Genomic DNA, 20,879 nt, shown 5'->3' with positions numbered 1-20,879 from the left:
TTTGTAAGCAGTGGTTGTAAACCCTCTTCCCTTCCCACGAAACGAACCACACACAAACACACACACACACACACACACACATCTCATCCCTGTCTGTCTGCAGTCTCCCAGAACGAGGAGTGTTCTGTTCTCCCTTAAACCCTAAATCAGATTCCTTCTCTCCAACCTCTGACCCCAGAACAGAGTCTCCGCCCCCCTTTACTTCATCTTCTTGTCGTTCTTCACCGGCACTCCGTTACGTTTGTGCTTCCCATTAGCGACCGCTCCGTTGCTATGGCAATGTCCGTTTGCCTTGTCGTCGCCGTCACTGTGGGTAACCTCTCCCCCCCGCTCCTGAACCTTAACCTTTGACCTTAGTAGCCCTGCTATCCGGTAAAACAGGTAGCCAATCAGGGCCAGCCCCGCCCCTACGACCAGCACAACGTCCAATAGGAAGTACTGGTAGGTGGGGACAGTGTAGACAGAGGATCGTAAGTGGTTGGCGCCGTGGTGACGGAGGATGTAGTTTATCCAATAGACGGCTCTTGTTACCGGGTGACCTGGTTGGTCCTTATGGATGGAAGAGAGCACCTGGGCACGCTGACGATACCTAGAACACACACACACACACACACACACACACACACACACACACACACACATGTAAATTGTAAATTGTAAATTTTACATGTAAATTGCATTCAGTGCAGTGAGTGTGGTGCAGTACCACACTGAGACACGAGATGGCAGTAGTGAGCCAGAACTGAACTGAGTGTGGTGCAGAACTGAACTGAGTGTGGTGCAGTACCACACTGAGACACCAGATGGCATGAGTGAGCCAGAACTGAACTGAGTGTGGTACAGTACCACACTGAGACACCAGATGGAAGCATGTCACCCACACTACTACATTGTGTGTGTGTGTGTGTGTGTGTGTGTGTGTTCATGTACTTGTTATTGTTGATAACAGTGGCCAGTGCCTGGTACAGCTCCTCCTCTGTCATACTCTTCCAGTGAACCATGATGCCCATCCCTTTAGCCTCCACCCGGGTCATAGTGTCGTAGTGGTCCCCAAACAGAGGTAGTCCCACTACAGGGACACCGTGGTACATCGCTTCATAGATACTGTTCAGACCACCGTGGGACAGGAACACTACTGTTCTGGCATGGCCTGGAGAGACAAGAAGGAGAGAGAAGAGAGAGGGAGGAGAGAGAGAGAGGGAGGAGAGAGAGAGAGAGGGAGGAGAGAGAGAGAGGGAGGAGAGAGAGGGAGGAGAGAGAAGAGACAAGGATGAGAGAGAGGGAGGAGAGAGAGGGAGGAGAGAGAAGAGAGAGAGAGGAGAGACAAGGATGAGAGAGGGAGGAGAGAGAGGGAGGAGAGAGAAGAGACAAGGATGAGAGAGAGGGAGGAGAGAGAGAGAGAGAGAGAGAGAGAGAGAGAGAGGAGAGGAGAGGAGAGAAAAGGATGAGCGAGAGGGAGGCGAAAGAGAGAGGAGACAGAAGGATGAGAGAGAGGGGGAGAGAGAGGGAGGAGAGAGACAGAGGAGAGAGAAGAGACAAGGATGAGAGAGAGAGAGACAAGGATGAGAGAGAGAGAGACAAGGATGAGAGAGAGAGGAGAGATAAGAGAAGAGGATGACAGAGAGAGAGAGAGAGACAAGGATGAGAGAGAGTGAGGAGAGAGAGGGAGGAGAGAGAGAGTTAGGAAGGAGAGAGAAGAGACAAGGATGAAAGAGAGAGAGAGAGAGGATGGGAGAGAGAGAGAGAGAGGATGAGAGAGAGAGAGAGAGAGAGAGAGAGAGAGAGACGATGAGAGAGAGAGGAAGGAGAGAGGGAGGAAAGAGAGAGACAAGGGTGAAAGAGAGGGAGTAGAGAGATATAGAGAGGAGAGAGGGAGAACAGAGAGAGAGGGAGAAGAGAGGAGAGATGAGGGAGAAAGGAGAGAGGGAGGAGAGAGAGGGAGAGAGTGAGGAGAGAGAGAGACAAGGATGAGAGAGCGGGAGTAGAGAGATGTGGAGAGGGAGGAAGGAAAGAGGAAGGAGAGAGGACAGATGGAGGAGAGAGGGAGGAGGGGTTAGGGTTTGTGTTATTGGTCGTGAACTAAACATGCCTGTGTTGCAGACTATTGTTCCAGCTAGAGGGAGAAACAGTGTTGTCCTATTGGACCCTGGTCCTAACAGTGTTGTCCTATTGGACCCTGGTCCTAACAGTGTTGTCCTATAGGACCCTGGTCCTAACAGTGTTGTCCTATAGGACCCTGGTCTAACAGTGTTGTCCTATAGGACCCTGGTCCTAACAGTGTTGTCCTATTGGACCCTGGTCCTAACAGTGTTGTCCTATAGGACCCTGGTCCTAACAGTGTTGTCCTATTGGACCCTGGTCCTAACAGTGTTGTCCTACAGGACCCCGGTCCTAACAGTGTTGTCCTATAGGACCCTGGTCCTTACAGTGTTGTCCTCTAGGACCCTGGTCCTAACAGTGTTGTCCTATAGGACCCTGGTCCTAACAGTGTTGTCCTATAGGAACCTGGTCCTAACAGTGTTGTCCTATAGGGCCCTGGTCCTAACAGTGTTGTCCTAGAGGACCCTGGTCCTAACAGTGTTGTGATATGGACCCTGGTCCTAACAGTGTTGTGATATGGACCCTGGTCCTAAAAGTGTTGTCCTATAGGACCCTGGTCCTAACAGTGTTGTCCTATAGGACCCTGGTCCTAGCAGTGTTGTCCTATAGGACCCTGGTCTAACAGTGTTGTTCTATAGGACCCTGGTCCTTACAGTGTTGTCCTCTAGGACCCTGGTATTAACAGTGTTGTCCTATAGGACCCTGGTCCTAACAGTGTTGTGATATGGACCCTGGTCCTTACAGTGTTGTCCTCTAGGACCCTGGTCCTAACAGTGTTGTCCTATAGGACCCTGGTCCTAACAGTGTTGTCCTATAGGACCCTGGTCCTAACAGTGTTGTCCTATAGGGCCCTGGTCCTAACAGTGTTGTCCTAGAGGACCCTGGTCCTAACAGTGTTGTGATATGGACCCTGGTCATAACAGTGTTGTCCTATAGGACCCTGGTCTAACAGTGTTGTCCTATTGGACCCTGGTCCTTACAGTGTTTTCCTCTAGGACCCTGGTCCTAACAGTGTTGTCCTATAGGACCCTGGTCCTAACAGTGTTGTCCTATAGGACCCTGGTCCTAACAGTATTGTCCTTTAGGACCCTGGTCCTAACAGTGTTGTCCTTTAGGACCCTGGTCCTAACAGTGTTGTCCTATAGGACCCTGGTCCTAACAGTGTTGTCCTATAGGACCATGGTCCTAACAGTGTGGTCCTATAGGACCCTGGTCCTAAAAGTGTTGTCCTATAGGACCCTGGTCCTAACAGTGTTGTCCTTTAGGACCCTGGTCCTAACAGTGTTGTCCTATAGGACCCTGGTCCTAACAGTGTTGTCCTTTAGGACCCTGGTCCTAACAGTGTTGTCCTTTAGGACCCTGGTCCTAACAGTGTTGTCCTATAGGACCCTGGTCCTAACAGTGTTGTCCTATAGGACCCTGGTCCTAACAGTGTTGTCCTATATGACCCTGGTCCTAACAGTGTTGTCCTATATGACCCTGGTCCTAACAGTGTTGTCCTATAGGACCCTGGTCTAACAGTGTTGTCTTATAGGACCCTGGTCCTAACAGTGTTGTCCTATAGGACCCTGGTCCTAACGGTGTTGTCCTATAGGACCCTGGTCCTAACAGTGTTGTCCTATAGGACCCTGCTCTAACAGTGTTGTCCTATAGGACCCTGGTCTAACAGTGTTGTCCTATAGGACCCTGGTCCTAACAGTGTTGTCCTATATGACCCTGGTCCTAACAGTGTTGTCCTATAGGACCCTGGTCCTAACAGTGTTGTCCTATAGGACCCTGGTCCTAAGAGTGTTGTCCTATAGGACCCTGGTCCTAACAGTGTTGTCCTATAGGACCCTGGTCCTTACAGTGTTGTCCTATAGGACCCTGGTCCTAACAGTGTTGTCCTATAGGACCCTGGTCCTAAGAGTGTTGTCCTATAGGACCCTGGTCCTAACAGTGTTGTCCTATAGGACCCTGGTCCTTACAGTGTTGTCCTATAGGACCCTGGTCCTAACAGTGTTGTCCTATAGGACCCTGGTCCTAACAGTGTTGTCCTATAGGGCCCTGGTCCTAACAGTGTTGTCCTATAGGACCCTGGTCTAACAGTGTTGTCCTATAGGACCCTGGTCCTAACAGTGTTGTCCTATAGGACCCTGGTCCTAACAATGTTGTCCTATAGGACCCTGGTCCTAAAAGTGTTGTCCTATAGTACCCTGGTCTAACAGTGTTGTCCTATAGGACCCTGGTCCTAACAGTGTTGTCCTATAGGACCCTGGTCTAACAGTGTTGTCCTATAGGACCCTGGTCCTAACAGTGTTGTCCTATAGGACCCTGGTACTAACAGTGTTGTCCTATAGGACCCTGGTCCTAACAGTGTTGTCCTAGAGGACCCTGGTCCTAACAGTGTTGTGATATGGACCCTGGTCCTAACAGTGTTGTGATATGGACCCTGGTCCTAACAGTGTTGTCCTATAGGACCCTGGTCCTAACAGTGTTGTCCTATAGGACCCTGGTCCTAACAGTGTTGTCCTATAGGACCCTGGTCCTAACAGTGTTGTCCTAGAGGACCCTGGTCCTAACAGTGTTGTGATATGGACCCTGGTCCTAACAGTGTTGTGATATGGACCCTGGTCCTAACAGTGTTGTCCTATAGGACCCTGGTCCTAACAGTGTTGTCCTTTAGGACCCTAGTCCTAACAGTGTTGTCCTATAGGACCCAGGGGGTCCTAACAGTGTTGTCCTATAGGACCCTGGTCCTAACAGTGTTGTCCTATATGACCCTGGTCCTAACAGTGTTGTCCTATATGACCCTGGTCCTAACAGTGTTGTCCTATAGGACCCTGGTCTAACAGTGTTGTCTTATAGGACCCTGGTCCTAACAGTGTTGTCCTATAGGACCCTGGTCCTAACGGTGTTGTCCTATAGGACCCTGGTCCTAACAGTGTTGTCCTATAGGACCCTGATCTAACAGTGTTGTCCTATAGGACTCTGGTCTAACAGTGTTGTCCTATAGGACCCTGGTCCTAACAGTGTTGTCCTATAGGACCCTGGTCCTAAGAGTGTTGTCCTATAGGACCCTGGTCCTAACAGTGTTGTCCTATAGGACCCTGGTCCTTACAGTGTTGTCCTATAGGACCCTGGTCCTAACAGTGTTGTCCTATAGGACCCTGGTCCTAACAGTGTTGTCCTATAGGGCTCTGGTCCTAACAGTGTTGTCCTATAGGACCCTGGTCTAACAGTGTTGTCCTATAGGACCCTGGTCCTAACAGTGTTGTCCTATAGGACCCTGGTCCTAACAGTGTTGTCCTATAGGACCCTGGTCCTAACAGTGTTGTCCTATAGTACCCTGGTCTAACAGTGTTGTTCTATAGGACCCTGGTCCTAACAGTGTTGTCCTATAGGACCCTGGTCTAACAGTGTTGTCCTATAGGACCCTGGTCCTAACAGTGTTGTCCTATAGGACCCTGGTCCTAACAGTGTTGTCCTATAGGACCCTGGTCCTAACAGTGTTGTCCTAGAGGACCCTGGTCCTAACAGTGTTGTGATATGGACCCTGGTCCTAACAGTGTTGTGATATGGACCCTGGTCCTAACAGTGTTGTCCTATAGGACCCTGGTCCTAACAGTGTTGTCCTATAGGACCCTGGTCCTAACAGTGTTGTCCTATAGGACCCTGGTCCTAACAGTGTTGTCCTATAGGGCCCTGGTCCTAACAGTGTTGTCCTAGAGGACCCTGGTCCTAACAGTGTTGTGATATGGACCCTGGTCCTAACAGTGTTGTGATATGGACCCTGGTCCTAACAGTGTTGTCCTATAGGACCCTGGTCCTAACAGTGTTGTCCTATAGGACCCTGGTCCTAAGAGTGTTGTCCTATAGGACCCTGGTCTTAACAGTGTTGTCCTATAGGACCCTGGTCCTAACAGTGTTGTCCTATAGAACCCTGGTCATAACAGTGTTGTCCTATAGGACCCTGGTCTAACAGTGTTGTCCTATTGGACCCTGGTCCTTACAGTGTTGTCCTCTAGGACCCTGGTCCTAACAGTGTTGTCCTATAGGACCCTGGTCCTAAGAGTGTTGTCCTATAGGACCCTGGTCCTAACAGTATTGTCCTTTAGGACCCTGGTCCTAACAGTATTGTCCTTTAGGACCCTGGTCCTAACAGTGTTGTCCTATAGGACCCTGATCCTAACAGTGTTGTCCTATAGGACCCTGGTCCTAACAGTGTTGTCCTTTAGGACCCTGGTCCTAACAGTGTTGTCCTTTAGGACCCTGGTCCTAACAGTGTTGTCCTATAGGACCCTGGTCCTAACAGTGTTGTCCTATAGGACCCTGGTCCTTACAGTGTTGTCCTATAGGACCCTGGTCCTAACAGTGTTGTCCTATAGGACCCTGGTCCTAACAGTGTTGTCCTATAGGGCCCTGGTCCTAACAGTGTTGTCCTATAGGACCCTGGTCTAACAGTGTTGTCCTATAGGACCCTGGTCCTAACAGTGTTGTCCTATAGGACCCTGGTCCTAACAGTGTTGTCCTATAGGACCCTGGTCCTAACAGTGTTGTCCTATAGTACCCTGGTCTAACAGTGTTGTCCTATAGGACCCTGGTCCTAACAGTGTTGTCCTATAGGACCCTGGTCTAACAGTGTTGTCCTATAGGACCCTGGTCCTAACAGTGTTGTCCTATAGGACCCTGGTCCTTACAGTGTTGTCCTCTAGCACCCTGGTCCTAACAGTATTGTCCTATAGGACCCTGGTCCTAACAGTGTTGTCCTATAGGACCCTGGTCCTAACAGTGTTGTCCTATAGGACCCTGGTCTAACAGTGTTGTCCTATTGGACCCTGGTCCTTACAGTGTTGTCCTCTAGGACCCTGGTCCTAACAGTGTTGTCCTATAGGACCCTGGTCCTAACAGTGTTGTCCTATAGGACCTTGGTCCTAACAGTGTTGTCCTATAGGACCCTGGTCCTAACAGTGTTGTCCTTTAGGACCCTGGTCCTAACAGTGTTGTCCTATAGGACCCTGGTCCTAACAGTGTTGTGCTATAGGACCCTGGTCCTAACAGTGTTGTCCTATAGGACCCTGGTCCTAACAGTGTTGTCCTTTAGGACCCTGGTCCTAACAGTGTTGTCCTATATGACCCTGGTCCTAACAGTGTTGTCCTTTAGGACCCTGGTCCTAACAGTGTTGTCCTTTAGGACCCTGGACCTAACAGTGTTGTCCTATAGGACCCTGGTCCTAACAGTGTTGTACTATATGACCCTGGTCCTAACAGTGTTGTCCTATAGTACCCTGGTCCTAACAGTGTTGTCCTATAGGACCCTGGTCCTAACTGTGTTGTCCTATAGGACCCTGGTCTAACAGTGTTGTCCTATAGGACCCTGGTCCTAACAGTGTTGTCCTATAGGACCCTGGTCCTAACAGTGTTGTCCTATAGGACCCTGGTCCTAACAGTGTTGTCCTATAGTACCCTGGTCTAACAGTGTTGTCCTATAGGACCCTGGTCCTAACAGTGTTGTCCTATAGGACCCTGGTCTAACAGTGTTGTCCTATAGGACCCTGGTCCTAACAGTGTTGTCCTATAGGACCCTGGTCCTAACTGTGTTGTCCTATAGGACCCTGGTCTAACAGTGTTGTCCTATAGGACCCTGGTCCTAACAGTGTTGTCCTATAGGACCCTGGTCCTAACAGTGTTGTCCTATAGGACCCTGGTCCTAACAGTGTTGTCCTATAGTACCCTCGTCTAACAGTGTTGTCCTATAGGACCCTGGTCCTAACAGTGTTGTCCTATAGGACCCTGGTCTAACAGTGTTGTCCTATAGGACCCTGGTCCTAACAGTGTTGTCCTATAGGACCCTGGTCCTAGCAGTGTTGTCCTATAGGACCCTGGTCTAACAGTGTTGTTCTATAGGACCCTGGTCCTTACAGTGTTGTCCTCTAGGACCCTGGTCTTAACAGTGTTGTCCTACAGGACCCTGGTCCTAACAGTGTTGTCCTATAGGACCCTGGTCATAACAGTGTTGTCCTATAGGACCCTGGTCTAACAGTGTTGTCCTATTGGACCCTGGTCCTTACAGTGTTGTCCTCTAGGACCCTGGTCCTAACAGTGTTGTCCTATAGGACCCTGGTCCTAAGAGTGTTGTCCTATAGGACCCTGGTCCTAACAGTATTGTCCTTTAGGACCCTGGTCCTAACAGTATTGTCCTTTAGGACCCTGGTCCTAACAGTGTTGTCCTATAGGACCCTGGTCCTAACAGTGTTGTCCTATAGGACCCTGGTCCTAACAGTGTTGTCCTTTAGGACCCTGGTCCTAACAGTGTTGTCCTTTAGGACCCTGGTCCTAACAGTGTTGTCCTATAGGACCCTGGTCCTAACAGTGTTGTCCTATAGGACCCTGGTCCTTACAGTGTTGTCCTATAGGACCCTGGTCCTAACAGTGTTGTCCTATAGGACCCTGGTCCTAACAGTGTTGTCCTATAGGGCCCTGGTCCTAACAGTGTTGTCCTATAGGACCCTGGTCTAACAGTGTTGTCCTATAGGACCCTGGTCCTAACAGTGTTGTCCTATAGGACCCTGGTCCTAACAGTGTTGTCCTATAGGACCCTGGTCCTAACAGTGTTGTCCTATAGTACCCTGGTCTAACAGTGTTGTCCTATAGGACCCTGGTCCTAACAGTGTTGTCCTATAGGACCCTGGTCTAACAGTGTTGTCCTATAGGACCCTGGTCGTAACAGTGTTGTCCTATAGGACCCTGGTCCTTACAGTGTTGTCCTCTAGGACCCTGGTCCTAACAGTATTGTCCTATAGGACCCTGGTCCTAACAGTGTTGTCCTATAGGACCCTGGTCCTAACAGTGTTGTCCTATAGGACCCTGGTCTAACAGTGTTGTCCTATTGGACCCTGGTCCTTACAGTGTTGTCCTCTAGGACCCTGGTCCTAACAGTGTTGTCCTATAGGACCCTGGTCCTAACAGTGTTGTCCTATAGGACCTTGGTCCTAACAGTGTTGTCCTATAGGACCCTGGTCCTAACAGTGTTGTCCTTTAGGACCCTGGTCCTAACAGTGTTGTCCTATAGGACCCTGGTCCTAACAGTGTTGTGCTATAGGACCCTGGTCCTAACAGTGTTGTCCTATAGGACCCTGGTCCTAACAGTGTTGTCCTTTAGGACCCTGGTCCTAACAGTGTTGTCCTATATGACCCTGGTCCTAACAGTGTTGTCCTTTAGGACCCTGGTCCTAACAGTGTTGTCCTTTAGGACCCTGGACCTAACAGTGTTGTCCTATAGGACCCTGGTCCTAACAGTGTTGTCCTATAGGACCCTGGTCCTTACAGTGTTGTCCTATAGTACCCTGGTCCTAACAGTGTTGTCCTATAGGACCCTGGTCCTAACTGTGTTGTCCTATAGGACCCTGGTCTAACAGTGTTGTCCTATAGGACCCTGGTCCTAACAGTGTTGTCCTATAGGACCCTGGTCCTAACAGTGTTGTCCTATAGGACCCTGGTCCTAACAGTGTTGTCCTATAGTACCCTGGTCTAACAGTGTTGTCCTATAGGACCCTGGTCCTAACAGTGTTGTCCTATAGGACCCTGGTCTAACAGTGTTGTCCTATAGGACCCTGGTCCTAACAGTGTTGTCCTATAGGACCCTGGTCCTAACTGTGTTGTCCTATAGGACCCTGGTCTAACAGTGTTGTCCTATAGGACCCTGGTCCTAACAGTGTTGTCCTATAGGACCCTGGTCCTAACAGTGTTGTCCTATAGGACCCTGGTCCTAACAGTGTTGTCCTATAGTACCCTCGTCTAACAGTGTTGTCCTATAGGACCCTGGTCCTAACAGTGTTGTCCTATAGGACCCTGGTCCAAACAGTGTTGTCCTTTAGGACCCTGGTCCTAACAGTGTTGTCCTATAGGACCCTGGTTCTAACAGTGTTGTGCTACAGGACCCTGGTCCTAACAGTGTTGTCCTATAGGACCCTGGTCCTAACAGTGTTGTCCTTTAGGACCCTGGTCCTAACAGTGTTGTCCTATAGGACCCTGGTCCTAACAGTGTTGTCCTTTAGGACCCTGGTCCTAACAGTGTTGTCCTTTAGGACCCTGGTCCTAACAGTGTTGTCCTATAGGACCCTGGTCCTAACAGTGTTGTCCTATAGGACCCTGGTCCTAACAGTGTTGTCCTAAAGTACCCTGGTCCTAACAGTGTTGTCCTATAGGACCCTGGTCCTAACTGTGTTGTCCTATAGGACCCTGGTCTAACAGTGTTGTCCTATAGGACCCTGGTCCTAACAGTGTTGTCCTATAGGACCCTGGTCCTAACAGTGTTGTCCTATAGGACCCTGGTCCTAACAGTGTTGTCCTATAGTACCCTGGTCTAACAGTGTTGTCCTATAGGACCCTGGTCCTAACAGTGTTGTCCTATAGGACCCTGGTCTAACAGTGTTGTCCTATAGGACCCTGGTCCTAACAGTGTTGTCCTATAGGACCCTGGTCCTAACTGTGTTGTCCTACAGGACCCTGGTCTAACAGTGTTGTCCTATAGGACCCTGGTCCTAACAGTGTTGTCCTATAGGACCCTGGTCCTAACAGTGTTGTCCTTTAGGACCCTGGTCCTAACAGTGTTGTCCTTTAGGACCCTGGTCCTAACAGTGTTGTCCTTTAGGACCCTGGTCCTAACAGTGTTGTCCTATAGGACCCTGGTCCTTACAGTGTTGTCCTATAGGACCCTGGTCCTAACAGTGTTGTCCTATAGGACCCTGGTCTAACAGTGTTGTCCTATAGGACCCTGGTCCTAACAGTGTTGTCCTATAGGACCCTGGTCCTTACAGTGTTGTCCTCTAGGACCCTGGTCCTAACAGTATTGTCCTATAGGACCCTGGTCCTAACAGTGTTGTCCTATAGGACCCTGGTCCTAACAGTGTTGTCCTATAGGACCCTGGTCTAACAGTGTTGTCCTATTGGACCCTGGTCCTTACAGTGTTGTCCTCTAGGACCCTGGTCCTAACAGTGTTGTCCTATAGGACCCTGGTCCTAACAGTGTTGTCCTATAGGACCTTGGTCCTAACAGTGTTGTCCTATAGGACCCTGGTCCTAACAGTGTTGTCCTTTAGGACCCTGGTCCTAACAGTGTTGTCCTATAGGACCCTGGTCCTAACAGTGTTGTGCTATAGGACCCTGGTCCTAACAGTGTTGTCCTATAGGACCCTGGTCCTAACAGTGTTGTCCTTTAGGACCCTGGTCCTAACAGTGTTGTCCTATATGACCCTGGTCCTAACAGTGTTGTCCTTTAGGACCCTGGTCCTAACAGTGTTGTCCTTTAGGACCCTGGACCTAACAGTGTTGTCCTATAGGACCCTGGTCCTAACAGTGTTGTCCTATAGGACCCTGGTCCTAACAGTGTTGTCCTATAGTACCCTGGTCCTAACAGTGTTGTCCTATAGGACCCTGGTCCTAACTGTGTTGTCCTATAGGACCCTGGTCTAACAGTGTTGTCCTATAGGACCCTGGTCCTAACAGTGTTGTCCTATAGGACCCTGGTCCTAACAGTGTTGTCCTATAGGACCCTGGTCCTAACAGTGTTGTCCTATAGTACCCTGGTCTAACAGTGTTGTCCTATAGGACCCTGGTCCTAACAGTGTTGTCCTATAGGACCCTGGTCTAACAGTGTTGTCCTATAGGACCCTGGTCCTAACAGTGTTGTCCTATAGGACCCTGGTCCTAACTGTGTTGTCCTATAGGACCCTGGTCTAACAGTGTTGTCCTATAGGACCCTGGTCCTAACAGTGTTGTCCTATAGGACCCTGGTCCTAACAGTGTTGTCCTATAGGACCCTGGTCCTAACAGTGTTGTCCTATAGTACCCTCGTCTAACAGTGTTGTCCTATAGGACCCTGGTCCTAACAGTGTTGTCCTATAGGACCCTGGTCTAACAGTGTTGTCCTATAGGACCCTGGTCCTAACAGTGTTGTCCTATAGGACCCTGGTCCAAACAGTGTTGTCCTTTAGGACCCTGGTCCTAACAGTGTTGTCCTATAGGACCCTGGTTCTAACAGTGTTGTGCTACAGGACCCTGGTCCTAACAGTGTTGTCCTATAGGACCCTGGTCCTAACAGTGTTGTCCTTTAGGACCCTGGTCCTAACAGTGTTGTCCTATAGGACCCTGGTCCTAACAGTGTTGTCCTTTAGGACCCTGGTCCTAACAGTGTTGTCCTTTAGGACCCTGGTCCTAACAGTGTTGTCCTATAGGACCCTGGTCCTAACAGTGTTGTCCTATAGGACCCTGGTCCTAACAGTGTTGTCCTAAAGTACCCTGGTCCTAACAGTGTTGTCCTATAGGACCCTGGTCCTAACTGTGTTGTCCTATAGGACCCTGGTCTAACAGTGTTGTCCTATAGGACCCTGGTCCTAACAGTGTTGTCCTATAGGACCCTGGTCCTAACAGTGTTGTCCTATAGGACCCTGGTCCTAACAGTGTTGTCCTATAGTACCCTGGTCTAACAGTGTTGTCCTATAGGACCCTGGTCCTAACAGTGTTGTCCTATAGGACCCTGGTCTAACAGTGTTGTCCTATAGGACCCTGGTCCTAACAGTGTTGTCCTATAGGACCCTGGTCCTAACTGTGTTGTCCTACAGGACCCTGGTCTAACAGTGTTGTCCTATAGGACCCTGGTCCTAACAGTGTTGTCCTATAGGACCCTGGTCCTAACAGTGTTGTCCTTTAGGACCCTGGTCCTAACAGTGTTGTCCTTTAGGACCCTGGTCCTAACAGTGTTGTCCTATAGGACCCTGGTCCTAACAGTGTTGTCCTATAGGACCCTGGTCCTTACAGTGTTGTCCTATAGGACCCTGGTCCTAACAGTGTTGTCCTATAGGACCCTGGTCCTAACAGTGTTGTCCTATAGGGCCCTGGTCCTAACAGTGTTGTCCTATAGGACTCTGGTCTAACAGTGTTGTCCTATAGGACCCTGGTCCTAACAGTGTTGTCCTATAGGACCCTGGTCCTAACAGTGTTGTCCTATAGGACCCTGGTCCTAACAGTGTTGTCCTATAGTACCCTGGTCTAACAGTGTTGTCCTATAGGACCCTGGTCCTAACAGTGTTGTCCTATAGGACCCTGGTCTAACAGTGTTGTCCTATAGGACCCTGGTCCTAACAGTGTTGTCCTATAGGACCCTGGTCCTTACAGTGTTGTCCTCTAGGACCCTGGTCCTAACAGTATTGTCCTATAGGACCCTGGTCCTAACAGTGTTGTCCTATAGGACCCTGGTCCTAACAGTGTTGTCCTTTAGGACCCTGGTCCTAACAGTGTTGTCCTTTAGGACCCTGGTCCTAACAGTGTTGTCCTATAGGACCCTGGTCTAACAGTGTTGTCCTATTGGACCCTGGTCCTTACAGTGTTGTCCTCTAGGACCCTGGTCCTAACAGTGTTGTCCTATAGGACCCTGGTCCTAACAGTGTTGTCCTATAGGACCTTGGTCCTAACAGTGTTGTCCTATAGGACCCTGGTCCTAACAGTGTTGTCCTTTAGGACCCTGGTCCTAACAGTGTTGTCCTATAGGACCCTGGTCCTAACAGTGTTGTGCTATAGGACCCTGGTCCTAACAGTGTTGTCCTATAGGACCCTGGTCCTAACAGTGTTGTCCTTTAGGACCCTGGTCCTAACAGTGTTGTCCTATATGACCCTGGTCCTAACAGTGTTGTCCTTTAGGACCCTGGTCCTAACAGTGTTGTCCTTTAGGACCCTGGACCTAACAGTGTTGTCCTATAGGACCCTGGTCCTAACAGTGTTGTCCTATAGGACCCTGGTCCTAACAGTGTTGTCCTATAGTACCCTGGTCCTAACAATGTTGTCCTATAGGACCCTGGTCCTAACTGTGTTGTCCTATAGGACCCTGGTCTAACAGTGTTGTCCTATAGGACCCTGGTCCTAACAGTGTTGTCCTATAGGACCCTGGTCCTAACAGTGTTGTCCTATAGGACCCTGGTCCTAACAGTGTTGTCCTATAGTACCCTGGTCTAACAGTGTTGTCCTATAGGACCCTGGTCCTAACAGTGTTGTCCTATAGGACCCTGGTCTAACAGTGTTGTCCTATAGGACCCTGGTCCTAACAGTGTTGTCCTATAGGACCCTGGTCCTAACTGTGTTGTCCTATAGGACCCTGGTCTAACAGTGTTGTCCTATAGGACCCTGGTCCTAACAGTGTTGTCCTATAGGACCCTGGTCCTAACAGTGTTGTCCTATAGGACCCTGGTCCTAACAGTGTTGTCCTATAGTACCCTCGTCTAACAGTGTTGTCCTATAGGACCCTGGTCCTAACAGTGTTGTCCTATAGGACCCTGGTCTAACAGTGTTGTCCTATAGGACCCTGGTCCTAACAGTGTTGTCCTATAGGACCCTGGTCCAAACAGTGTTGTCCTTTAGGACCCTGGTCCTAACAGTGTTGTCCTATAGGACCCTGGTTCTAACAGTGTTGTGCTACAGGACCCTGGTCCTAACAGTGTTGTCCTATAGGACCCTGGTCCTAACAGTGTTGTCCTTTAGGACCCTGGTCCTAACAGTGTTGTCCTATAGGACCCTGGTCCTAACAGTGTTGTCCTTTAGGACCCTGGTCCTAACAGTGTTGTCCTTTAGGACCCTGGTCCTAACAGTGTTGTCCTATAGGACCCTGGTCCTAACAGTGTTGTCCTATAGGACCCTGGTCCTAACAGTGTTGTCCTAAAGTACCCTGGTCCTAACAGTGTTGTCCTATAGGACCCTGGTCCTAACTGTGTTGTCCTATAGGACCCTGGTCTAACAGTGTTGTCCTATAGGACCCTGGTCCTAACAGTGTTGTCCTATAGGACCCTGGTCCTAACAGTGTTGTCCTATAGGACCCTGGTCCTAATAGTGTTGTCCTATAGTACCCTGGTCTAACAGTGTTGTCCTATAGGACCCTGGTCCTAACAGTGTTGTCCTATAGGACCCTGGTCTAACAGTGTTGTCCTATAGGACCCTGGTCCTAACAGTGTTGTCCTATAGGACCCTGGTCCTAACTGTGTTGTCCTACAGGACCCTGGTCTAACAGTGTTGTCCTATAGGACCCTGGTCCTAACAGTGTTGTCCTATAGTACCCTGGTCTAACAGTGTTGACCTATAGGACCCTGGTCCTAACAGTGTTGTCCTATAGGACCCTGGTCTAACAGTGTTGTCCTATAGGACCCTGGTCCTAACAGTGTTGTCCTATACGACCCTGGTCCTTACAGTGTTGTCCTATAGGACCCTAGTCCTAACATTGTTGTCCTTTAGGACCCTGGTCCTAACAGTGTTGTCCTATAGGACCCTGTTCCTAACAGTGTTGTCCTTTAGGACCCTGGTCCTAACAGTGTTGTCCTTTAGGACCCCGGTCCTAACAGTGTTGTCCTATGGACCCTGGTCCTAACAGTGTTGTCCTATAGGACCCTGGTCCTAACAGTGTTGTCCTATTGTACCCTGGTCCTAACAGTGTTGTCCTATAGGACCCTGGTCCTAGCTGTGTTGTCCTATAGGACACTGGTCTAACAGTGTTGTCCTATAGGACCCTGGTCTAACAGTGTTGTCCTATAGGACCCTGGTCCTAACAGTGTTGTCCTATAGGACCCTGGTCCTAACAGTGTTGTCCTATAGGACCCTGGTCCTAACAGTGTTGTCCTTTAGGACCCTGGTCCTAACAGTGTTGTCCTTTAGGACCCTGGTCCTAACAGTGTTGTCCTATAGGACCCTGGTCCTAACAGTGTTGTCCTATAGGACCCTGGTCATAACAGTGTTGTCCTATAGGACCCTGGTCTAACAGTGTTGTCCTATTGGACCCTGGTCCTTACAGTGTTGTCCTCTAGGACCCTGGTCCTGACAGTGTTGTCCTATAGGACCCTGGTCCTAACAGTGTTGTCCTATAGGACCCTGGTCCTAACAGTATTGTCCTTTAGGACCATGGTCCTAACAGTGTTGTCCTTTAGGACCCTGGTCTTAACAGTGTTGTCCTATAGGACCCTGGTCCTAACAGTGTTGTCCTATAGGACCCTGGTCCTAACAGTGTTGTCCTATAGGACCCTGGTCCTAAAAGTGTTGTCCTATAGGACCCTGGTCCTAACAGTGTTGTCCTTTAGGACCCTGGTCCTAACAGTGTTGTCCTATAGGACCCTGGTCCTAACAGTGTTGTCCTTTAGGACCCTGGTCCTAACAGTGTTGTCCTATAGGACCCTGGTCCTAACAGTGTTGTCCTTTAGGACCCTTCCCCTAACAGTGTTGTCCTATAGGACCCTGGTCCTAACAGTGTTGTCCTATAGGACCCTGGTCCTAACAGTGTTGTCCTATAGGACCCTGGTCCTAACAGTGTTGTCCTATAGGACCCTGGTCCTAACAGTGTTGTCCTATAGGACCCTGGTTCTAACAGTGTTGTCTTATAGGACCCTGGTCCTAACTGTGTTGTCCTATAGGACCCTGGTCTAACAGTGTTGTCCTATAGGACCCTGGTCTAACAGTGTTGTCCTATAGGACCCTGGTCCTAACAGTGTTGTCCTATAGGACCCTGGTCCTAACAGTGTTGTCCTATAGGACCCTGGTCTAACAGTGTTGTCCTATAGGACCCTGGTCTAACAGTGTTGTCCTATAGGACCCTGGTCCTAACAGTGTTGTCCTATAGGACCCTGGTCCTAACAGTGTTGTCCTATAGGACCCTGGTCCTAACACTGTTGTCCTATAGGACCCTGGTCTAACAGTGTTTTCCTATAGGACCCTGGTCCTAACAGTGTTGTCCTATAGGACCCTGGTCCTAACAGTGTTGTCCTATAGGACCCTGGTCCTAACAGTGTTGTCCTCTAGGACCCTGGTCCTAATAGTGTTGTCCTATAGGACCCTGGTCCTAACAGTGTTGTCCTATAGGACCTTGGTCCTAACAGTGTTGTCCTATAGGACCCTGGTCATAACAGTGTTGTCCTTTAGGACCCTGGTCCTAACAGTGTTGTCCTATAGGACCCTGGTCCTAACAGTGTTGTCCTATAGGACCCTGGTCCTAACAGTGTTGTCCTATAGGACCCTGGTCTAACAGTGTTTTCCTATAGGACCCTGGTCCTAACAGTGTTGTCCTATAGGACCCTGGTCCTAACAGTGTTGTCCTATAGGACCCTGGTCCTAACAGTGTTGTCCTCTAGGACCCTGGTCCTAATAGTGTTGTCCTATAGGACCCTGGTCCTAACAGTGTTGTCCTATAGGACCCTGGTCCTAACAGTGTTGTCCTATAGGACCCTGGTCCTAACAGTGTTGTCCTTTAGGACCCTGGTCCTAACAGTGTTGTCCTATAGGACCCTGGTCCTAACAGTGTTGTCCTTTAGGACCCTGGTCCTAACAGTGTTGTCATTTAGGACCCTGGTCCTAACAGTGTTGTCCTATAGGACCCTGGTCCTAACAGTGTTGTCCTATAGGACCCTGGTCCTAACAGTGTTGTCCTAAAGTACCCTGGTCCTAACAGTGTTGTCCTATAGGACCCTGGTCCTAACTGTGTTGTCCTATAGGACCCTGGTCTAACAGTGTTGTCCTATAGGACCCTGGTCCTAACAGTGTTGTCCTATAGGACCCTGGTCCTAACAGTGTTGTCCTATAGGACCCTGGTCCTAACAGTGTTGTCCTATAGGACCCTGGTCCTAACAGTGTTGTCCTATAGGACCCTGGTCCTAACAGTATTGTCCTTTAGGACCATGGTCCTAACAGTGTTGTCCTTTAGGACCCTGGTCTTAACAGTGTTGTCCTATAGGACCCTGGTCCTAACAGTGTTGTCCTATAGGACCCTGGTCCTAACAGTGTTGTCCTATAGGACCCTGGTCCTAAAAGTGTTGTCCTATAGGACCCTGGTCCTAACAGTGTTGTCCTTTAGGACCCTGGTCCTAACAGTGTTGTCCTATAGGACCCTGGTCCTAACAGTGTTGTCCTTTAGGACCCTGGTCCTAACAGTGTTGTCCTATAGGACCCTGGTCCTAACAGTGTTGTCCTATAGGACCCTGGTCCTAACAGTGTTGTCCTATAGGACCCTGGTCCTAACAGTGTTGTCCTATAGGACCCTGGTCCTAACAGTGTTGTCCTATAGGACCCTGGTTCTAACAGTGTTGTCTTATAGGACCCTGGTCCTAACTGTGTTGTCCTATAGGACCCTGGTCTAACAGTGTTGTCCTATAGGACCCTGGTCTAACAGTGTTGTCCTATAGGACCCTGGTCCTAACAGTGTTGTCCTATAGGACCCTGGTCCTAACAGTGTTGTCCTATAGGACCCTGGTCTAACAGTGTTGTCCTATAGGACCCTGGTCTAACAGTGTTGTCCTATAGGACCCTGGTCCTAACAGTGTTGTCCTATAGGACCCTGGTCCTAACAGTGTTGTCCTATAGGACCCTGGTCCTAACAGTGTTGTCCTATAGGACCCTGGTCCTAACAGTGTTGTCCTATAGGACCCTGGTTCTAACAGTGTTGTCTTATAGGACCCTGGTCCTAACTGTGTTGTCCTATAGGACCCTGGTCTAACAGTGTTGTCCTATAGGACCCTGGTCTAACAGTGTTGTCCTATAGGACCCTGGTCCTAACAGTGTTGTCCTATAGGACCCTGGTCTAACAGTGTTGTCCTATAGGACCCTGGTCTAACAGTGTTGTCCTATAGGACCCTGGTCCTAACAGTGTTGTCCTATAGGACCCTGGTCCTAACAGTGTTGTCCTATAGGACCCTGGTCTAACAGTGTTTTCCTATAGGACCCTGGTCCTAACAGTGTTGTCCTATAGGACCCTGGTCCTAACAGTGTTGTCCTATAGGACCCTGGTCCTAACAGTGTTGTCCTCTAGGACCCTGGTCCTAATAGTGTTGTCCTATAGGACCCTGGTCCTAACAGTGTTGTCCTATAGGACCTTGGTCCTAACAGTGTTGTCCTATAGGACCCTGGTCATAACAGTGTTGTCCTTTAGGACCCTGGTCCTAACAGTGTTGTCCTATAGGACCCTGGTCCTAACAGTGTTGTCCTATAGGACCCTGGTCCTAACAGTGTTGTCCTATAGGACCCTGGTCTAACAGTGTTTTCCTATAGGACCCTGGTCCTAACAGTGTTGTCCTATAGGACCCTGGTCCTAACAGTGTTGTCCTATAGGACCCTGGTCCTAACAGTGTTGTCCTCTAGGACCCTGGTCCTAATAGTGTTGTCCTATAGGACCCTGGTCCTAACAGTGTTGTCCTATAGGACCCTGGTCCTAACAGTGTTGTCCTATAGGACCCTGGTCCTAACAGTGTTGTCCTTTAGGACCCTGGTCCTAACAGTGTTGTCCTATAGGACCCTGGTCCTAACAGTGTTGTCCTTTAGGACCCTGGTCCTAACAGTGTTGTCCTTTAGGACCCTGGTCCTAACAGTGTTGTCCTATAGGACCCTGGTCCTAACAGTGTTGTCCTATAGGACCCTGGTCCTAACAGTGTTGTCCTAAAGTACCCTGGTCCTAACAGTGTTGTCCTATAGGACCCTGGTCCTAACTGTGTTGTCCTATAGGACCCTGGTCTAACAGTGTTGTCCTAAAGGACCCTGGTCCTAACAGTGTTGTCCTATAGGACCCTGGTCCTAACAGTGTTGTCCTATAGGACCCTGGTCCTAACAGTGTTGTCCTATAGTACCCTGGTCTAACAGTGTTGTCCTATAGGACCCTGGTCCTAACAGTGTTGTCCTATAGGACCCTGGTCTAACAGTGTTGTCCTATAGGACCCTGGTCCTAACAGTGTTGTCCTATAGGACCCTGGTCCTAACTGTGTTGTCCTATAGGACCCTGGTCTAACAGTGTTGTCCTATAGTACCCTGGTCTAACAGTGTTGTCCTATAGGACCCTGGTCCTAACAGTGTTGTCCTATAGGACCCTGGTCTAACAGTGTTGTCCTATAGGACCCTGGTCCTAACAGTGTTGTCCTATACGACCCTGGTCCTTACAGTGTTGTCCTCTAGGACCCTGGTCCTGACAGTATTGTCCTATAGGACCCTGGTCCTAAGAGTGTTGTCCTATAGGACCCTGGTCCTAACAGTGTTGTCCTATAGGACCCTGGTCTAACAGTGTTGTCCTATTGGAACCTGGTCCTTACAGTGTTGTCCTCTAGGACCCTGGTCCTAACAGTGTTGTCCTATAGAACCATGGTCCTAACAGTGTTGTCCTATAGGACCTTGGTCCTAACAGTGTTGTCCTATAGGACCCTGGTCCTAACAGTGTTGTCCTTTAGGACCCTGGTCCTAACAGTGTTGTCCTATAGGACCCTGGTCCTAACAGTGTTGTCCTATAGGACCCTGGTCCTAACAGTGTTGTCCTATAGGACCCTGGTCCTAACAGTGTTGTCCTATAGGACCCTGGTTCTAACAGTGTTGTCTTATAGGACCCTGGTCCTAACTGTGTTGTCCTATAGGACCCTGGTCTAACAGTGTTGTCCTATAGGACCCTGGTCTAACAGTGTTGTCCTATAGGACCCTGGTCCTAACAGTGTTGTCCTATAGGACCCTGGTCCTAACAGTGTTGTCCTATAGGACCCTGGTCTAACAGTGTTGTCCTATAGGACCCTGGTCTAACAGTGTTGTCCTATAGGACCCTGGTCCTAACAGTGTTGTCCTATAGGACCCTGGTCCTAACAGTGTTGTCCTATAGGACCCTGGTCCTAACACTGTTGTCCTATAGGACCCTGGTCTAACAGTGTTTTCCTATAGGACCCTGGTCCTAACAGTGTTGTCCTATAGGACCCTGGTCCTAACAGTGTTGTCCTATAGGACCCTGGTCCTAACAGTGTTGTCCTCTAGGACCCTGG

At 49.6% G+C, this 20,879-nt stretch overlaps 1 protein-coding gene across 1 annotated transcript in view; it reads right to left on the bottom strand.

Annotated features, from left to right (window-relative positions):
• Positions 1-20,879, bottom strand: part of ugt8 (UDP glycosyltransferase 8) — a 98,256-nt gene that overhangs the window by 39 nt on the left and 77,338 nt on the right. The window contains exons 6-7 of the mRNA XM_036971968.2: positions 931-1,150; positions 1-589 (exon numbers count right to left, since the gene is read on the bottom strand). The exon at positions 1-589 is cut by the window's left edge and continues 39 nt beyond it. Of these exons, the coding sequence (XP_036827863.1) occupies positions 199-589; positions 931-1,150 (611 nt within the window). The 3' untranslated portion in view covers positions 1-198. The remainder of the gene's footprint in view (positions 590-930; positions 1,151-20,879) is intronic.

This window comes from Oncorhynchus mykiss, chromosome 10 (genome assembly GCF_057628025.1).
Source record: "Oncorhynchus mykiss isolate SJ-2025 chromosome 10, ASM5762802v1, whole genome shotgun sequence".
Taxonomy (NCBI): domain Eukaryota; kingdom Metazoa; phylum Chordata; class Actinopteri; order Salmoniformes; family Salmonidae; genus Oncorhynchus; species Oncorhynchus mykiss.
This window is presented reverse-complemented; position numbering and strand designations above follow the sequence as displayed.